At 42.1% G+C, this 20,916-nt stretch overlaps 1 protein-coding gene across 6 annotated transcripts; it reads right to left on the bottom strand.

The window, feature by feature from the left end:
* Positions 1-1,681: 1,681 nt before the first annotated feature.
* Positions 1,682-19,207, bottom strand: STARD3NL (STARD3 N-terminal like). Of its 6 annotated transcripts, none has more exons than XM_057431435.1 (8): positions 19,118-19,207; positions 11,671-11,967; positions 8,702-8,779; positions 6,850-6,927; positions 5,437-5,490; positions 5,218-5,335; positions 2,633-2,731; positions 1,682-1,751 (listed from the first exon to the last, which is right to left on the bottom strand). In XM_057431435.1, exons 2-8 carry the CDS (start codon positions 11,893-11,895, stop codon positions 1,699-1,701), a joined length of 705 nt encoding a protein of 234 aa, XP_057287418.1. In that variant the 5' UTR covers positions 11,896-11,967; positions 19,118-19,207; the 3' UTR covers positions 1,682-1,698. The 6 variants fall into 6 exon arrangements, with proteins under 6 accessions (XP_057287418.1, XP_057287419.1, XP_057287417.1 ...); XM_057431436.1 differs by lacking the exon at positions 19,118-19,207 and adding an exon at positions 17,935-17,962; XM_057431434.1 differs by lacking the exon at positions 19,118-19,207 and adding an exon at positions 13,594-13,739.
* Between the last annotated feature and the right edge of the window lie 1,709 nt (positions 19,208-20,916).

Genomic DNA, 20,916 nt, shown 5'->3' with positions numbered 1-20,916 from the left:
TGATGTTATAAATTTATATATGTTTTTATATATCTTTATTTTTATAACATATATTTATATATATTAGTATATATACATTTTATAAAATAAATAATATACGTAGACTATATAATGTATTAATATAATATATAATATATATTATGTAAAAATAAAAGATATAAAATATATATTAGTATGACATATAAAATATATAGTATATACTAATATAATACTACATAAAATATACATTGTTATACAATATTAGTATATTTAGAGCTCCTTGCATCCTTTTGACACCACGTTTGTACCACTGCATCCCAGCCGGCAGCAGCACACATCGTGCACAGGACCTCTGCAAACCAGAATGCTCCGGACCCTCCAAGAACTCAGGGGGCGGTGCATGGTGCTGTTCAGCTGATAAAGCAACAAACTCTCATCACACATCGCCCTTGTTTTAACAGTTTTATTTTAGAAAGTGAACATGTCTGTTAAAAAAGCAAACGTGGAGTTAAAAAAAAAAGCATATGTAAAACGAATGACAAATTAGCAATAACATAAAATAATGTTACTCATGAGCCCCAACAATCATTAAATAGACTTCGACCGTAGAGAAGTTTTACTTCATTATATTACCAGTCTCTTGATTAGGTACACAAAACGACACGCTTCAGTAATTACCTAGTCAGTAGAAGATCAACTTCAGGAATCACTGAATAATAAAATACATCATGGACAAATATTTTCATATCACCTGGGAGGCAACCTAATATACATATGTCACCAAGGTACACCTTTGTGAGGTATTACAGTACATGGAAACCGTTCCCTTTGCTTTCTAAGGAATAAAACCTGCAGCAGCTCCATCGGCAAGTCAGTCACAGACGTTGTTGCCGGTTTCCAACCCCAACAACTTCCCTCAGAGGTTTTCTTTCTGTAACAGATGACACAAGTCAGGGTAAAGGAAGATGCAAGTCAAAGAAACAGATACTGACAAGGAAAAGGTTTTCTACTCTTCCAGAGGAGTATTAGAAGATTTCAGACGGGAAGCTTCAGCTTCTCAAGAACATGTAACATCTCCCCTAGCTTGAGCTTTACCACATGTGGTGAAGTGAAAGTATGGGGCAAGAGAATCCCAAAAGTAAATTAAGTCATTTCCAAAATCAGGAAATCACCTTTCATATTTAACCAAACTGCACTAACAATAACCTTCAGGTGCAGCTGCTTCAGTGGAACCAGTTCATAGTATTATACAGACTGAGGAGGGGAAAGATCAAGGTGGTTTTGTCCATTCAGTCATCAAAGTGAGAACATTTGCCCTAGACCTAAGCTAAAAGAAAATCTCTTCCTCGCACTCTTGCACTGCCATCTCCAGAGGAGCAACTCTCCCCCCCCATCCAGAAAAAGAAGCTTTTACACATGCAGTTCACCACTGCTCTTCTCAGCACAGCCACAAAGAAATGCTGGAGGGGTTCTGTCCCTACCCTGCAGCCTTTTACACCCTGCTCCCCACAGCACTCTCAGCCCTGTAGGCCTGGGTTAACGAGAACTCAACCCCAGGCTCTCAAGAGCCTGGCAGCCATTAGGGGACAGTCTGGCTTCAAGTGATGACCTGCTAAGAGGTACCCACTGTTCAAATGGTTTGGGAAGAAGTAAGAAGAAAGATGTTTTCAGGAATATCCAGGCTGTATGCACAGGAACTGACCTGCTTTTTCCTGTCTGCTATACAACTGGTTTTTCACTGTCTTGTTTTTCTTCAGAATCTTCATCAGATCCTGAAAAGGAAGATAAAAATGCTATCAGAGCACTGGAAAGAAGAAGAAAAAAAAAGGGGAGGGGGGGGGGGAAGGAAGTGGGGGAATAAAAAGCAGACTCTCACTGGTAATGCTTATTAAAAGGCAAGTCAAAGCAAGGATTTCCCATGTCCTAACGCTTTGTCAACCCTAGATGGAGCTCTAAGACATGCATTAATGCCAAGATGCTCAGCAATCAAGAGACAGCCATCGAATTATCACCAGTATATAGAAATCCATAACGCAAGATAGGCAAATGCATCTCTGGCCATTAGCAGCTATTCATATTCTCAATGTATTGCATAATACAGCACAGCTTTACAGAAGAAATTTGCAGTTTAGGGTACAAAAGACTGCCAACAGTATTTGGGGGTTCATGCTACCTCCTCAAGTAACTCAAAACCACTCAATCCAGAAATAAATCACTCGTTTCCTTGCAGTTCCTGCAAACACAGTCTTAAATCTTCCTGTGTTTACATTTATTTTGAGGCTTATTTGGCTTATACCTCAACTACAGCAAAGCACATGACATGCAGAGTTGAGATGCAATTAACACTTGCCCTCAATTTAATACACCCACAGAACCAGCCTTTTTGTACAGAGAGGGCTTTTTCTTTTTGTTATGAGAGGAAAACGTTTGCTTTGGAGCAGGTTCAGGTTCACTGTCTACCCTAAGCTACTGTAAAGCTCAAAGTTTAGGCTAGATTAAATAGTGCACTACTGCTGAAACACTACTGCCAGCAGGTAAGAAGAGATCACAATCTCAAACTGGAAGGGCCCCTTCCCCTGCCTTACCCTCTGAAGGGGTCAGAGATGCAGGACTTCAACATCAATATGAAAACTCATTCAGTACATGAACATACCTGCTACAGATTCAGGAGGAGAATAGAACTGCCCATCGGAGAGGACCCCGGGGTGAAGAAGAGCTGCTCGTTCAGAAGCATCCTGTGCTATCAAAAACCCTGAAAGGACAAAAACACCCAAACAAATCAATCCTCAGTGCTACCACAGAGCATCTTAAAGGTCAAGTCTATTTTTAATGATCAGGGAGCTGCTACACATCACCAAGTCATTGTCTCCCTTTGCCATGGAAAGACTCCTCATCAATGGCTTGCTTCCACCTGTCTGTGTCAACATACTGAGTTATTCCAACCTTCCACTCCTTTTGGCTCAGTTTCCTCTGAAATCAGGAAAATGATCTGGAAATGACATGGGGCTATTCTGGTGTGTTTAATACAGAATAAACCCAAAAGGGGTTGGGAGAGAAGCTAATTCATCCTCACTGCCATCAACAGGTCTGGTTATAACTGGGCAAAGACGGCGTTTTAGGTCAACATAAGGGGATTTAACTTCCATCGCTTACTCTCTGCCACACGAAGACTGATGGGGGGATAAAAAAGAAACCCCTGATGTTTTACTGAATCAGGAGAGCTACCTGAGGTGGCCATTTATTAACAATAAATAAATCCCTTTCCAACTCAGACTTTATTTCTACATCCCAATTTATCCTATTAACTAGTTAAAGCCTCTGTTTGACTTGTCCAAAAGAGGAAGATCAGTCTCTACACTTAACAATAAGTCACAAGATACCAGAAGACACACAGGGGTTGGACTTTAGCTTTAAATCCTGCTCACAGAAGGCAACTTTTAGAGCTGGAAATCAGCTTCAGTGGAAGAAGTCAGGTTTGCCCCTTTTTTTCTCCTTTATTTGTTAAGTTACAGGCAAACCATCTCCAATTTATGAGCACTGCTGCATTAGGCAGAAAACTGCTGTGGTGGTGGGTTTTGGTTGGTTGGGATGGAAAAAAAGTCAGCTTCTACCCTCACTAGAGACAGGAAAGAAAAATACCTGGTCAAAAAGCAAGAACTACTAAAATCAGTTTTCATTATCGGCCTCAGATTTACAAGCAAATGAGGCACTTTGTATATACCACCACCCAACACAATCCAAATGTGCCTATCATTTGCCTGACTTAATTGCTTCAAATCAGCATTTTCCAGTGAAACCCCATCTTTTTTGGAAATAGCAGCATCTATTAGTACACAAATGCCATCTATTTCAAGCACAGCAGGAATGAAGGAAAAGAAAGTATCTTTGAATTCCACAGGGATTTAGAAATACAACCTCAATTTTATCAACAAGATCAAGTATTTTACATGTGCATGTACCCAATATCTTGTCTATAAAAATTCAGGATAATAAAAATACAAAAGTCTCTGAACTGGTTACACTTCTTACTTGTTGACATAGAAGTGTAGTGCAGCTGCATTTCCTCATCCCCTCAAAAGAGGAATATAATTACCCTCAGTTTCCCTTTCTCTAGGCAGAACCCAGTGCATGCTATTAACCAACTTCTTTGTTGGAGTGGTAAAAAAGAAGAGGGAAAGGATCTAGTAGAAAGATTGCACTTTAGAGCACTAAAAAACCCAAAGGAGACATCCAAGCCCATGTAAAGTTTTTTGTTTTACCTAACAGGCCAACATACCCTTGCAGCAGAGTTTTAGACTACTGCAGGTAATTATACAGTGAACTGTAATGAACTGTTACATCACTCTCCTGCTGCTGAAACTAACAAAACACTTGTAGCAGAAATCTAGGCTTTCTTTTCTTCACCACTCAAGCAAAACTCTCTTTCAACTACACCAATGGGTTTCCTCCATTCAGCTGAACACACGGAGTGTCAGGTGCTCTGCTGCCTCACGTTCACAAGGCTGCAATTCACCATTGCTCTGGTCTCACTCTGCCTGTGCATGAAGCAGTCCTTCTACAGTACTTCTTTGCCTTCCCTTTTCCGCCTCAGTGACACTGAATTAGTCACTCTGTCTGCTCTTCCTGAAACAGGAACCAGAGATTATTCTATGCATTGCTCAGAAAATAGAATTTTACAAGCCCAAGTCCATTGAATTTTCAGGTCCTCAGCATAAAAATGATGTATGCTCTTAAGTGCCTGACAAACTGCTGATCTAATCCTTGCAACTTCTAACTTTGCCTCCTTAAACTAATGAAACCCCCACTTCTCTGAGGGCATGTGCTCCTTCACAGAAAAATTGTGCCATGTGATTTAATTCTTCCCACAGCTCTTTAAGTTTTGAGAATCCCAGACTGGTTTGTGTTGGAAGGGACATTTAAGCTCATCCAGTTCCAATCTCCTCACAGGGAAGAACTTCTGCCTAAGGTTTCATCTCAGTCTCCCCTCTGTCAGGTTAAAGCCATTCCCCTTGTTCTGTCCTACAGGCCCTTGTCCTAAGCCCCTCTCCAGGTTTCCTGCAGCTCCTTTAGGCCCCGGAGCTGCTCTCAGGTCTCCCCTTCAGGAGCCTTCTCTTCTCCAGGCTGACCCAGCCCAGCTCTCCCAGCCTGTCTTCCTATGAGAATCTGAAAGAAGCATTCTTCTGCCAGATAACATGGGATCAAACGTTGCCAAAATGAGGGGAAATAGCAAAAGCTTACTGTTTTCTTCTTCAGCTTCCTGCGGTAACACTTTGAAGTCCAAGAACCAAGTTTCAATCCAGGCAAGTATGAAGGATATGATGGGCAGCACGTAGCCAAAAGCACCCTGTGAGAACAGCTTGAAGGGAAGAAAACCACACAACATTACAGAGTTACCCTGAAGAATTTTACTTTCAAGAAAACAACAAAGTAAACCAAACAGTTGAGTAGAATATATACCTGTGAAATAATTACTTTTGCTAATAAAAAGGCACTGGTCACTGCTGTTGTAAACTGAAAGAGACAGGGTAAGAACAGTTAAGGCTAATAAACGGATTTACTTTCTCATTTCTGCCATTATCTATCAGTTGCAACTTTAAATATTTACCAACAACAGCAAGATCACAGGCTAATAAAACATAACATGTAAGATACAAATAAAGTGCTATTAAAATAACCTCCTTCCTAAAGGTAACTTTTAATACTGACATCTCCAAATGTTAATTGCCACGCAGCAATGAGGCAGTTTAGATGCTACACAGATGCTGAGCTATGTAAATTGTGATCTTCCCGTATAATGAAGATCCAGTATTTTATTCACAAAGCCCCTGTAGAAACTATCTATGTATTTGGGAGAAAGCAAACAGCAATTGCTCCAAATGCTTCTTACGCTACCATGTAAATCAAAGTATCTATTTCAGGTAAAAGATCTTTACAGGAGTAAATCTGAATTTGTATTTTAATTCATGTACTGATACTGTGAAAAATTAATTCCCTTGAAGACTTTAGAGTCCCTGCCATAAAAAAATGGCAGCCTGCATAAAACAAAGCAGTAGTGGACAAGTACTACTCACTTAGGCAAGGCTTATAACTCTGCTAGTGCATTTGGGTCCAGCAATTCTTTAAGTAACAGCAGAACCTTTTGGTAAAGCACAGGTAGGAATTCAAGATTAACAGCTTCTGCAACACCTTCAGTGAAGTTTTATATATCTGACCGCTTACTACCATGACGGCTTCACTCCCACCACCTCACAAACAACTGTGTCAAGCTGAGGATACCACTGGAAGGATTCTTCAGCTGCACAACCAACAGTTAGAGATTTTGAGAGGCATGCACTTAAAAATAAACACAGTGCAGCAGTTGCTATCATGTGTGCGTGTGCCATGCTAATAACCTTAAAAGATTATGGCATGTAATCTCAGACTACTGAATAAGCTGCATGTTAATCACTTGAAGAAAGTTATACATGAACATGTTCTACATGCACTTACCACAGTGTAAGGGAAAATAAGATTTACCAAGATTTTGCACCAAGCCAGCAACATGCCTATTTTTTATAATCTATAGCACTGACTGGTGTATGGACTATCACACTGACTGGTACAGATTATCATCAAGTTTTGCATTCTCTCTCATCTACACAGCAGAGCTGCACACTCACTGTGCTGGTAAATTCTTGTCTTTAGGCTGGAAATCTTCCTGAAGTTTTGAATCTGTACAGCAGACTTTAAGGTGATTAATTATATCAAGATGATTTCATATATCAAGATGAATCAAGATGATTCTTAACATACAAGTGTTAAGAGGCATCTAAAGTTCTGTCTGTTTGATCCATTCTAGTTAAAACTCCATTATGCTTGGCTACTACTCACAGCTATTGCCCACCAATGGCGCAGTCTGCACATTGCATATGCAAGTATTAACACCTTAAATCGAAAGACTGCCAGTAGCTATAGAGAAAGGAAAAAAATAGTTGTTGGTTAATGCAGAACACAGCAGAACCACAAGAATCTCAGCTCACTGAAAATACTCATTTCTTACAAAACTTAAAACAGGACAATCCAAGCTCTGTTACTGAGAAACAAATTTGAACATGTGCTTATAAAACAAACAGAACATTATTTCCCATTTGTAAAGCAAATGGCACCACTCATACGCCTACATAGGCTCTAATATACAAGCATGTGCAATTACACAAGTAAGTTAGAAACACAAGAGAGCTACACAAAGTATGTTCATGATCATTTTACCTGGCTGCAACCTAAGCAGTTAAATCTAGATGCAGTTAATCCAGCAAATACTTTGAGCATCACTTTGCATCTCACTGATCTTAGTGGTGTGGTACCGGTCAAGAGTAGCATTAAAAACTGTAAGTACTTCACAAATGCCATCAGAAAAGGGGAAGAATTGTTTTAAACCATTTTCTACTTACTAAAGTTTAAGTATTTATTGCAATATTAGGTTTGCAACAATCAATTCTTCTTTATGGAGGAGCCTGCAACAGCAAGCTGTTCCAAATACTCTGCAGTAAATAAAGGGAAGGTATGGCATCTCTGGGCCAGAAAATTCAATCGATAGCAGACAAGATTTCTGAATCAGGGGTGCTAACCCTCAATTTCCCTGTTTATTCTTCGCTATTGGATTTCTTCCAACTTGCTTTAAAAGATGCATTCAGAATCTAGAGAAACGTGAAACAAAGGCTTAAAAATTAAGGGGCATCAAGGACAGGCACGGACAGAGGTGTGATGAACCCATTTAATCTTAAGCAAATACATATGTTTCAGTGTTGTGTGGCAGAAACAGAAGAAATCCTGTATAAGCTCATAAACCATTTTGCAGAATTCAGTGACCTCATCCTTTCCCAGGGAATAAAAGTCTATTATCTTGCATTACATGTTTTTAACCCTTGGTTAAACTGAAGGGCAAAATCATTTCCAGAGCATCAACATTTTGCTTTCTGCAGTAAACTGTATCATAAAGAGCCTGACAGGAAAGTAACAAGAAAGGGGGCAGTAGCATAGTTTGCTAGCTTATGACATTTTTGTATCTGGTACCTCATTCCATTCCATGGTACCTCCATTTCAAAGAGAGATTCTGGATATAGTATAGTACACACCAAACCAACTCATCTCTGCCAGGCAAACAAGATCTGGTAGTATTAATGATCTTGGAGGAACATGGGGCCTTTGGGAACGGGAACATTGGAAGAACCATAAAGAAACAGCTTTTACTTTGAGATCAGTAACTTGGTCCATGCAGTGCAAAATGCATCGCAACTACAGAGCTACAGCGTGGCTGAAAGAGGAATTTCCTGATGTAGCAGTATTCCTCTCATGTGCCTTAGGTGCTTACAAGGAGAATCAAACTTAGTGTCATCTCTTTTTAGTACAATGTTAAAAAACCCTGTTGGAGTTAAAACATAGAAATCTGAAAAACCATCTGACCAGGCCAACCTGGGAACAAGCGTCTCCTCACTGCAACCCACTGATTTCTGTGGAAGGATAAAAACGCTGGTTTAAACAACCTGATTTTACAGCTGGAGGGCTATTGGTCTTCTGAATAAGTTAGCTCTAGTGAAGTGAAATTTGGCACAAACTCTTTCAGTTTAAAGCATCAAGAAAAATATCCCTTTCACAGGACTCAAACTAGGGAAAGTGTGGAAGTAGGAACTTGGGAAAACTACACTTCTGCTGCTTTTTCTCCTTTTTCTTTAAGAACACTTACAAATATATCAAAATATGAAGAAGAGTAGTCATATTGTAGGACTTCTTTCTCTAAGGTGGTCTCAATGCCTCCTTTTACCTACAAAGAAACAACACACACCACTTTAGAACAGAAGTTACTGAACCCAAAACACGTATCACTGTGAAGGGTGAAATTAATAGCTCCCCACTGATGCACAAAAAGATCACTAAGTACAAAGGACATATGGCCTATGAATATCAATTTCAAGATTAGTGTCCTTATTTGGTTTTCATGATTATATACACCTTTCAAAATGAAAACATTTAGGATTATCATCTGGCCTATGCAAGCTGCATTTCAGACTGTCCCAACATAAAAGCAAACCAGTTGTTGATGGAAGAAGATATGATTAAAGGTAAGGTCTGTTACACACATCCATAAGGCATTTTATGTCTCCTAAGGAGAACCAAAATAGCTGATCAAAAAGCTCTCAGAAATTAGCTGGTCTTAGTCACATGTTAGCAAACAGGAAACAAAACAGTTACAGAATTCACACTCCAGATCTTGTCTTTAGCAGCACACACACTACTTGAGAGAGCTGAGAAAAACACCCCAAACCTGTAAAACAGAAGCTGCAACTAGACCATTTCCCCACAACTAACACCCAAGTTAAATCTTTCATTCGCTTGAGGGGATTCAAAATTGCATCCTCCTTAGCTACTGTGTTTCCTTCCAGTGGGAGGATTCGGCACTTCCCTGTTCAAACTGGGTTAGTAAAAAAGTCATTCACAATGTATTGCGTCAGAGAGTGAGAGGGGTATGTATCTCAGCTGGAAACAAAACCCCTTAGTGTCCATATCCTATTGCTGTTAAGTTCAACAATCAGGCACTTCAGGAAAAATGTAAAGCACTGGAAAACACAGCCAACATTAGACTTTAATACTGAGCTTGACTACTTTGTCATCCTTTTAAAGAAAGGATGCCAAGGAACACCAACAGCATATGCTCATCATCTCAAAGCAATGCAGTCTATACACTTCCACACTCAGCCCAACTATACTGCTGGGCAGTTTTCATAGAGCCATAGAATGGTGCAGGCTGGAATGGACCTTGAAGCTCCTCCAGCTCCAACCCCTGCCACGGGCAGGGACCCCTTCCACTAGAGCAGCTTGCTCCAAGCCCCTGTGTCCAACCTGCCCTTGAACACTGCCAGGGATGGGGCAGCCACAGCTTCTCTGGGCACCCTGTGCCAGCGCCTCAACACCCTCACAGTTTTCCTGAGACTATTCACTCCAACTCCAAATTTCTCCTCTCCCTTTCCTCAATGGCTACCTGGCAACTTTCTAAATAGAACTTCCCCTTGGTTTCTCTACTGCATCAGGTGTGATCATCTCTCTTCAGCACAGATAAGGAAGCTCAGCTTCCCCCCCTTCAAGCTGTTTAACACAGGGCTGCATGAGCACCATGTTAATACAAGGATGAACAGTGGAGGTTTGCTCAATCTGACATGGAGCTACTCCCTGAAGTGTTTAAACATAAATTTCATCTAGGCACACTGGATAATGGTGACAAAGGGAAAACAATACTTACAGCACCTCTGGCAGCAACTGTGAAGTCCCACTACTTAGGCACCAGTGGCAGACAGTGCTATCTGACTGCCCAAAGAACACAATTCAAAACAACAGAAGAACCTAATCATGTGTGAGATCCCAGATATCAAGTTATGACTTCCAAAGATAAAAAACTGTTTTCAGTTTTGCTCACACTGGGCTGTATAGGACTCTGGTTCATAGTATGTTCTCCTTAAAACAAAGCTTTTTCACAAAGGAAACTGCTAGGATCTTGAGGTCCCTTAATGCTGCAGCATTCAAACTGAAACATTATGAGTGTGTAGCATTTTCTATATGGAATATTAAATATTCTGTGGGCCCCAATATGAAAATCTGTACTGCAAGTCTTCAACAAGTGATACAAACCCAGACTCTGCTCCTCTTAGTTGGAACAAGCTGCTGAAAAACTGGCCTAAAAGGAGAAATGCACTGGAACCCTATGCTGTTTTTCTGAAAGAAGCTACCTTTACCCACTGGATACAACAGTCTTGCCACCTAGAGAGACAACAGAAATCTAGTCCCAGGATTGCAGCATTCAGCTGAGCAGTCTTTCTCAAATTAAAGTGTTATTTTTCACAGTAACAATGAACTACTTGAACAGTCAGCACCTGAAACTTCAGAATGCCAGCTCAATAACTGAGGTTATTTATCCTGTAATGGAATCCTGACACAAAAATGTTTACACAAGATCCTTCTTGTCTAAAAAAGGGATTCCTCCCATTTTTTCTGTGTCCTTTATTTAATACATATTTTAGATCATAGCTTAAAAAACACAGCTCAAGAACTAGGATGCTACTTTTGAAATAATAACTCAGCTGTCCTATTGCTTTCTGGCAATTTCAGGAGACCTGTCTCATTTTCCAAATTACAAATGCTGGAGTTAAAATACAGTAACTACGGGACTCTGTGTTGTTTAAATGCACCCTGCCATACACAATGTATAGCATACTAAGTTTGTCTCAAAGAAGATACACCACAACAAACAACAAGGGTTTGGTCATTGGAAGTCTTTCCAGGGACTGACACCTCAGTGAAATGCTACTGACTAGAAGTTACTCAGAAGGCAAACTCTTAAATCCTGTTAAAGCTCATACTTGCCAAATTCAAAGACATACAGTAACATTTTTGTTTATTTGCTGCCTGAAAAGTTCACTGGATTTCCACTGGTTTCTGATTCACAGACTACAGAACACCAAAAGGTTTAATGATGATAATAAGCCAGGTACCCTAATGAATAAAGTAGATACAGCTGAGTAGATACTATGTTCATGAAAGCTGCTTTAATTTAAATAGGTAAAGATAGCATATAATTTGGGATAGAAAAGAGCAACTTATTAACCACTCATGAAGTGAACAAATAAATTAATACAGTCTAAGTGTACTGAAAAGACAACTCACATTTAATTCTATTATCCACAGCAAGGTTATGAATAAGAGATCAAATGTAACAAACAAACAGAAAGTCCTTCTGACATCTGATATGCCCTTCTTCTCTCTGCCTTCATATGACTCAATCCTTGCCATCAGCTGCGCTGGGTTGATGGAGTGGACATCCCGCAAGGAAGGACAGGATTCCACGCTGCTACTGTGAGCATTGTCTGTATCACCTGGCACTCGATTCATCCTGGGTTTGCTTACAGTGATCTTCTTCCAGTTTCACCATCACTAGAAGGCTGATCCATATAGGAAGAATCTCTAAACAAAAAAAACAACAAAAACATAACGTTAGTCACCAAAGCCCCAGAATTCCCATAGGTATTTTCACCTACTCATGTCAGTTCTCTTTCTGCTCAGCTGACAACTAATAGAATTTGGCAAGTAGGCTCAAAAACTTGTTTCTGAAATGAGATCTAGCCAGGCTCTCTTCATCTCTTGGGGGGCTTGTGAAACAAGGAAATTAATGTTCAACTAGACTGGTGGGAATAAGGGAGCGCTGTCTAGATTTAGAAGGCTCCATCCTCCGCACTGCTAGAGTGAAACCATTAAACGGGAATGAATGACAAGCATAATGCTGTGCATCCTTTAGGTTTCCAATTCTGATTTAAACACACTCAGAGGCCAACTTAAAGGAATTTCCACATACTACCTGAAAAATGGCACCATTAACTACCAGCACTTGCAGAGCTCACACAACCACAAGATTAAAAGTACTTTAAAAACCCTGTATACTGTAGTAAACATTCTACAAAGCAAATACATTGCTATTTGTTCTGCTATAAAGAAATCCAGATGCTGTGACAAATGGCATGGGCAGACAAGGGGTCTCCAAAATAACCTGTATGCTGCTCAGTGTCTAAGGTAATGCAGCCACCATAAATCTCTTCTGACTGCAAGACTTGAATAAAAATCAGGTTAAATTTCTTATAAAAGTGGAGCAATCTGATGTACAGTTCACTCCATTGCTCCATGAGAAACTTTTTCCAATTAAAGCTTCTAGAAAGTGTCAACTAAGGAGGTCACAGAAAACTTCATTTTCTGCAAAACCCTCAGAAGATTAATCTATGCCTCCTGCAATACCAACCCCATGAGACAAGCTTCTGTAACACTGGGGGAATACTTTCTGAAACTCAAGAACAAAACTCTTTGTCTCTTCCTGTGTGGGCTGCCTTTCAGTGACAGAAGGAGGAACCTTGCCCACTCTTCTACTCCAACAATGTTCCAGTTAAAAGCCCGCAAGAACACAATCAAAGCACAACAGGAAAAGCAGGCAGGGGATGTGTAACACACCACTAAGCAAGCATGAGGATACAGGGACACATGAAAAGGAAAGGGTAAGCAAGGAGTTGCCAATGCACCCACAATGCAGTTGAGGAAGAGGCAGGCCAGCCAGGCGTGGCCAGGGTCTAGATCAAGTAATACATTAACAGCCTTCAAGTAGCTCAAGGACTGCTCTTCTTGGGCTAGGTGATGAGAACGGTAACAGACCCGCACCAAGGGAAACTACCATGCAGATGGGTCTCTGCCTGCAGGGAACAACCGATCAGAGCCACTATTAATCACCACCTCGTTTTGGGACATGGCTATGGGCCAAACCAAACACAAGCACAGGCAGGCTATTGCCATCCTGCTCCTGCCTGGCAATCACCCCAGGATACTCCTGCTCATGGCTTTCCAAAGACAACACAAGGCATATGTCTTCTGGTTCTGTTGTAAGCCACGAGACCAAGAAATGTGACAGACCTTTTGCTGGGCCTAATCTCTTTTGAAGAGGTGTGGCAGAGCACACATCAGCAGAGAAATTAAGAAGTGGGAATATGAGATTGAGATAGCCAGTTTCATCATTAACCAGAATAAAAATATAGACAAATTTTTGTACTGCACTCATGTTTCAAGATCTTTTCAAGCAGATTTACAGTTGAGCATCTTCATTACTTCTCATTTTCACCCTCCTATTTACCATACTTGGGGTGAGAGGTCTCGGGATTCGTGCAGGTGAGAGTGGGGGAAAAACAGCAATAAAGAGCAAAGAAGTGAGACAAGACAAAATTAAAGTATGCCAACACAGTGGCTTTATCTTGAGTACTTAGAACTAGAGTAGCTCCGGTTTGTCCCTGAAATAGCAGCTCTTCTCTATCCCTTAGGCCAAAAGAACATTTCTCATCCAACACAAAAGATGAATACACAGGATAGACTTAAGTACATCTTATACAGCATACAAATTACTCTTATATTTATAATGCACAACTGGTTCTATACTAATGAGTACAAATGAACCCTGAAATACATTATCACCAAGGTTTTGAAAGATACACCACCAAGCAGATGGCTAGACGTCAGACGAAAACAAAGCAAGAAGAGCAATGAACTTGCCATGATGAGAAAGTGAGTGGTAACACACTTTTGCTAGCAAATTAAGGTTATGCTGTTTTGCCTACTTTCTATAATTTCTTTCACATGGTGTTTAAAGTTTATTTTCTACAAAGTGATTACACAACTGATTTCTGAAGTCAGGCTATTTATTCTTTGAGTAAGCCTGTACTTGAAAAATATTTAGGTAACTTCCTCCTGGAAAAGAAAAACCAAAACCAATAGCAGCGACAACAAAAGCAAATAAACAAACACACATACACCCCCCCAACAACCACTAGTTTGAGGGTTAAGTTTCCTTGGGAAAATTTGCTTCTCCAATTTCCTATGCTTTCACGGCGATCTAACAAAAGTAAGAGGGCAGCTGCCACATCCCACATTCATACTGAACAATACTGTGCTCAGAACCTTAGAAGAAGGAGCTGAAAAGTGCTGGACGCAGTATGCAGGGTAAAAGGAGAAAGTAAAAAAGTCAATATTTTGGGTCAGGGTCAGTAGGACGCCTGAGAAAACAGCAACGTCACCTTCCCCTATCCCAAGAGCGAGAATCACAGATTCAAAACCTCACATCAAAACGCTCTGACCTTGGACTCATTTTTCCCTGCACTGAAGAAGCCCTGCTGCTGAGCAGTGTCCTGCAGAATGCTGCCTTCCTTTCACGATCACTTCACTTCTTGTTCTACAGAGCAAACAGCTTCTAAATTCGGTGTCTGAACTTCATTGATTTTATCTCCATTGTCACCTTCCCCTCCGAGTTCCTTCTTAACAGCAGGGAAAGAACGTATCAAAGAGCAGTTCTTCAGAGCTAAACCAAAGTGAGTTTGAAAATATACTCCATGCTGAATTTGTGACACGCCAAAACACACTTGTCAGAACTTCAAATATGTGGAACTGAGAGTTTATTTAATCACTAGTGTGTGATTTTAAATATGCAACTGTATCCTAAGAAAAATACAAAGAACTAACATACAAAACGGATGCATCATAACACATTCCAAAGGTGTGCCTCAGATCTCAGCTGCAGCACTTAAAGACATTTAACTATTGCAAGCAACAAAACTGAAATGTGTGGGTTTTATCACTGTTAAATCCTCAGAACACCCAACTATCTCAGTTATCTCACAGTATTCACTTATGTAATCAACTACCAAAATTAAGTTATTGTTTTACTTTTAGGGGAACATCTCCTCTCTCTTGGTTTAGACTAGTCCTAGACTAGTCTTGCCAAAAACCCGAAACTAAATGCAATCAGCTCTCTACAGTTCAATCAACAATGTATGCATACTGTATTTTTATACGTCATGTTCACGTATGCATGCCAGTAATACGCAATAGCTGCATGCAACAAAAAAATAGAAAGAAGGAAAGCTAAGAAGCCACTGATTTCTTGCAAAAGAGGGAGGGAGAAGTGGGCATAAAGGGGAAGTGGTACAAAGATAGAGATAATTTAAAAAACTTTGTCAAATCTGGTCTTAGCTCTTTTCCACATCTATTCCCTTGTCCCTGAAGCCAGCTTTGTAGCCCAGCCAACAGCAGCTCACAGAAATAAAGATTTCACTGCAAATCTGACTCCACTAAGAACTGAATAAGCAACAGGGGCTTATAACCCATTCAGTTTCTCGGTTTAAACAACTGCAGGCCAAATAAACCTTTCAGGTATCAGGTTAGCATTTCTCTAAATAAGGAATACAATTACTTAAAGAGCCCAAACATGTCAGTGATAGCCTTGCACATCAAGCATGACAACAAGTTTGTTACATTGGATACTCATACACCTGTGTTTGTCTTCTCCAATTCAACAACATGCCCCAGGGCTGCTAGCCAGGTACTACTGGAACAAGAAAAGTTCTTCTTTTGCTAGCACAGAACTGTGGGACTCTTCCTGAAATATGTCATTTCAGTCATTTTCTGTATCTTATCTGTATGTATAGTATGTACTTATTCCCTCACTGGGAAACAATCAGGATTCCAGCACCCCCTCAAAAACCATTCAACAAAATGATGCCAAAGATTTCTCCAGGCAAACTCAAGCCCTGGAAATTTGGCAGAGATCTTAAGAAATACAGTATTTTAAAGAAGCTGACATCCATTTTCGAATGCAGGGTAAACTTTTGTTAGATTTTTCACTTTTAACTCTTATTTTATAGCTTTTGAGGATGCTTCAAAACAAAAGGAAATATCAGGGGTTTACTCCATTTTTTCTCTTTATTACATGCTTGAAGAACATTGTAAAGAAATAATTACCCAGTCCAAGCAGCAGCAAAGAATATCTGAACCTTCAGCATAAAATATTTATTCTAATACCCCTGTATGCAACTCATCCTGATTTTCTATAAGTGCTAGATAGAAATTAACTCCTGATGTCTGAAGGGATGCTGTTTCAGGCCTTCAGCTGATGACTGAGTAGCTGATCTTAACATGAAAGTGTGATGGCACTACAAGATACCCGTTTGATTCTTTACCAAGATCATTTTTTTTTGTTCAGCCTTTTCTGTTGAATCTTACTTCCAGCTGGGTTTAACACAGTGAGGCAGAAAGGTAATATACAAGTTGTCTTTTAACACAATCCCCAAGTGTTTCAAATTCAGAACAGATTTTTAGAAGATACAGTTACATTAAGAGACCATTTACCAAGCCACACGAGTGATCCTTTAAAGGGACTCAGCTGAGGTGCTGGCTGCTGCTGGCTAACCACACCAACTGCCAGTTTCTGCTGGTACAAGTGTGAGTTACCATTACTTCATCACTAATCCCTTCTGCAAAAGCACTGCTAATATTGTGAGTGCTGACTTAATTCACAGAATAAAATCCATTCATCCTGCTTAGCAGAAATTAGGTTTGGTGCTGTAAAACATGTTTTAAAATACAGTTATTCAAACATATGTTTCAATAGGATGGTCTGATGCAAGTTTAAACTTGTAAAGTCCAAATATATTACTTTGTGTGAATGAAGGCCCATAACAGCTGTGCTAAACAGTTCACAGCCAAAAACTTGAGAATGCTTGAAGATTAGAATGTATCACCTCCAGAAAACCACATTTCAGCCCAAATACACCAAAAGGAACACCTAATCCATCTGAGCTACGGTTGGTGTTTCACAAATTTCAGCACTGTTAGAAAGGTCAGTTATTTTGTTCTCCACCTATGAAGCCTATAAAGAACAACGTTCTTCCTGAGAAACTGTAACACACAAAAAAACCAAACAGAAAAACACTTCATGTTAAGGATCTGTGTCATGACAAGAAGACCACTTGTTGTCTTATGCAAAGTATCTGGCCCTGAATACTATCAACAAACAAACAAAACCCCATTACTCTGCATCTGGCCTACTTGAAACTGCAAAGCTGTTAAAAAACATCTACTAAAAATAGTATCAACCCTATTGGCTTATAAACAGAAATGAGCCCTCTCACAATGCTGCACTGACTAACAATCTCCCAAAACCCTCAGATTTCCAGAACAAAATGACAGCTCTCATAACAACTAACGCTCAGCACAATCCTAGATCCCATTATAAATGCCAAGATGACAAACAGACATAATAAAATGTACCAGCAACACCGTACAGCAATATTGTGCTGGCCTTATGCCTCTGAGCTCACTAACATGCTTAAAACAAATACACACACACCGCATTTGTGGCAAAGTATTTTCCATGCCGAAGACAATCACTGTATCTACTTACACCTGAGTACCACAAAATTGGGGGCTGACTCAATGTTAGCCCTTCATCAATGAGTAACCTGAACTGCTACTGCAGATAAAAGTGCTGTAAGCTCAACCAGCCTGCTCTGCAATCGTACCTGTGTAGCCCTTCAGATACCCCCAAAACATTATAATTCAAGGATGAATGACCTGCTTTTAACACAGATGCTGAAATCTGGCAATGCCTCTCTAAAAGTTGACACTAAAACTAAACCTCAGCCCAACCTTTTCCTGTAATGAAAACCAGAGGCTTCACAGACTCACAGAGTGTTTTGGGTTGGAAGGGACGTTAAAGCTCCTCCAGTCCCAACCCCTGCCACGGGCAGGGACACCTTCCACTGGAGCAGCTTGCCCCAAGCCCCTGTGTCCAACCTGCCCTTCAACACTGCCAGGGATGGGGCAGTCACAGCTTCTCTGGGCACCCTGTGCCAGCGCCTCAGCACCCTCACAGGGAAGAGCTTCTGCCTAAGAGCTCATCTCAGTCTCCCCTCTGGCAGGTTTAAAGCCATTCCTCCTTGTCCAAAGCCCCTCTCCAGGTTTCCTGCAGCCCCTTTAGGCACTGGAGCTGTTTTAAGATCTCCCTGGAGCCTTCTCCAGGCTGACACAGCCCAGCTTCCTCAGACTGTCTCCACAGCAGAGTTCGCACACCTTGATTTGCTCACACCGTTATCAGCAGGGCAAACAGGTCACTGCACCTCCGCGAAGGTGTTTACTGAACCGGGATCTCAACAAGAGGGGAAATCCTCCTCCAGCCTCAGGCCCCACGGGTCGTGCAGGCGGCCTGGGCGCAGGGCAGGGGCCTCGCACGGCCCTTCCGCCGAGCATCCCCCGAGCCGCCGCAGGCACCCCGTGCCCGGAGAGGGGACCCGCACCCCGACCGGCCAGCACCTGACCTCCTCCTCCTCTCCCCGCCTCCGGCAAGAGCCGTTTCTGTCACCCCGCTCCCACCCCGGCAGAACAGCGGCCGCCGTACCGGGGGGGTCAAAGCCGCCCTGACGGAGTGGGCCCCACTCCACCGGGAGAGCGGCGGCACCGGCGCGGGAGGCAAACGGGAGGGGCAGAAGGCGGAGGAAGGAAGGGAAGGAAGGCCGGGGGAGGGAGGGAAGGCCGGGGGAGGAAGGGAAGGCAGCGGAGGAAGGGAAGGGAAGGCAGGGCCGCAATGGCGGGGCCGCGCGCTGCCCCTCACACACCCCGGCATGGGCCGCGCTCGCGCCGCTCCCCTCAGCCGCGGCCTCCCTGCCGGGGAGCTGGCTCCCACCGGAGGCGCGGCCGGGCCGGCGCTCCCGCGGCCCTCGTTCCCCGCTGCCGGACCACGGGCGGCAGCGACGCTTACCCCAGGCGAACCGCTCCGGTCCGGGAGACACGGCCCGCACCGCAGGCCGGAACCGCCGCAGGCCCCGGGGACGAGCGGGGCGGGGCCTGACCTGATCCAGGGGGCGTGGTCCGATGCGAGGGGCGGGGTCAGGAGTCGGAGGGGCGGGGCTTAGCTCAGTGCCCCTCCCTGTTTCCCACTGTTATCAAGGGGTGCCTTCATTGCAGATCATCTCAGTGACACCCCAATCTGGGGAGTGATCATCAACTTCTGCTTCTGGATAAGACACTGAGAGATGAGTTTACAGTCAGCAACCACTCAGGTAGCTTCTACACCATATGGAAGCACTCAGTATATCTCTATAATTACAGAGAAGTTGGCTTTGAAAGTCCTTACGAACAAATTTAACCAAGCAACCTTGTAACTGTGATGCTGTCCAAAGCAAGGGCATTTATTGCAGGCTTGGCAAAAAATCACTGAGCTAATGGTGTTTTTCCACACTGTGCAAGAGTTTTCCCAACCTCCTGAACAGAGGAAAGGACAGACAACGTTAGACTGCAGCTTCTTTAATACTGCTCTACTAACAGAGGCATGTCTCTGTGTCCTGACACTGAGGTTTGAGTGTGAGCAATGGAGCTTTGTGTGCAGGTCATGGATTGCCTGCTCCACCTCCCAGAGGAGTGGAGCCGGTTGCACGTAGGTCTCGGACAGCATTCCACCTAAATTGTTACTTAGTTCACGTGTGCCTATGACAGCACATTGAGGAAAGAGTGTCTGTAATCCTCTGGATCAAGAGAAATGGAAAGAGAAACACAGGGCCAGGCCTCATAATTTGCATCCTAAAGTCTTCCTCATTTTGTTTTCCTCTGCTTCTATTTAAGTTCCTATTTTCGGTCTTTACCCACTGTAAAAGTGTCTGGCAGAACTAGGTTCTTTCGCAGAATAAGTAGTCAGCAACCAGGACAGGTTCATATTGGTGTGTTGTTCTCAATAAACTTATTCTCACGTCTATATTCTTTCCTTCTGTGCAAGGCCATTAGGTCTCAGTACTTCTCTGAGGGCTGAAGGAATCCTAATTCCATATTCAAGTTAATTTACCTATTAACAGTTAATAGGTAAAATCTAATTAAAGGCACTGGATGTAAACTGCTTTCTACAGATTCCTCAGCTGTAAGCTGTAGCAGGGGTAGAGCAAGAAGGAGGCCAAAGGGAGGCAAATATACCTGAACTCTCCCTAATCCTGCTCTTTAGAAAGAGGATGTGCCAGTCTGCAGTACAGGTGGAGAGGAGCTTGGGAAGGAGCAGGAAGGCCTTCTTGTCACTTGGCTTTCCCAGGGGATGGGTTGCGGTACAGAGCTTCCTACCCCGGGACTGGAATATGGCTTGTGATTTCAGCACGTTCCCTCACCCAGGGCACTTCACGGGGCTAAAGGCAGTGTCTCAGTTAAGGCAGGACACCACTCTTTGCTTTGGGACATCAGCCAATTGTTCTAACTCTCTGAGGTGAACTCGGAGCGCTGTAACAGTTATCCCTAACACGCCTCATTACATCAAGCAGATGGATGTCAGATGAGCCCCTTTCTCATGTAAGGGTCCCAAGCATTTATTCCTGCTTTTTCATACTGTGGTAAATAGCCTAAATGAGTCAGATGGTTCCTGCAACACAAATGATCTTGTACTTAAACAGAGTCTAAAGATAGACATTAAGACATATAAAACCATTACACCCCAAATTTGCTTTGAAATCTGATTAAATACATTTAAGGGTATGATGGGAGGCTCATATTCCTGTGTGCGACTGGTTCTCAAACCTCAGGCTT

This window comes from Pezoporus wallicus, unplaced genomic scaffold, assembly GCF_028554395.1.
Source record: "Pezoporus wallicus isolate ANWC-B61680 ecotype Strahan unplaced genomic scaffold, APGP_CSIRO_Pwel_v1 scaffold_11491, whole genome shotgun sequence".
Classification (NCBI taxonomy): domain Eukaryota; kingdom Metazoa; phylum Chordata; class Aves; order Psittaciformes; family Psittacidae; genus Pezoporus; species Pezoporus wallicus.
The sequence above is the reverse complement of the archived record's forward strand: the minus strand, read 5'-3'. Positions and strand labels throughout refer to the sequence as shown.

Bases quoted from the DNA above. Each gene is read 5' to 3' on its own strand.
- STARD3NL (XM_057431435.1), bottom strand. From the start codon at position 11,895: ATGAATCGAGTGCCAGGTGATACAGACAATGCTCACAGTAGCAGCGTG. The intron at 8,780-11,670 runs GTGAGTTGTCTT...GTTTCTTTGTAG, and splicing joins TGTGGATAATAGAATTAAAT to GTAAAAGGAGGCATTGAGAC. The intron at 5,491-6,849 runs GTGAGTAGTAGC...TGTCTCTTTCAG, and splicing joins GCCATTGGTGGGCAATAGCT to TTTACAACAGCAGTGACCAG.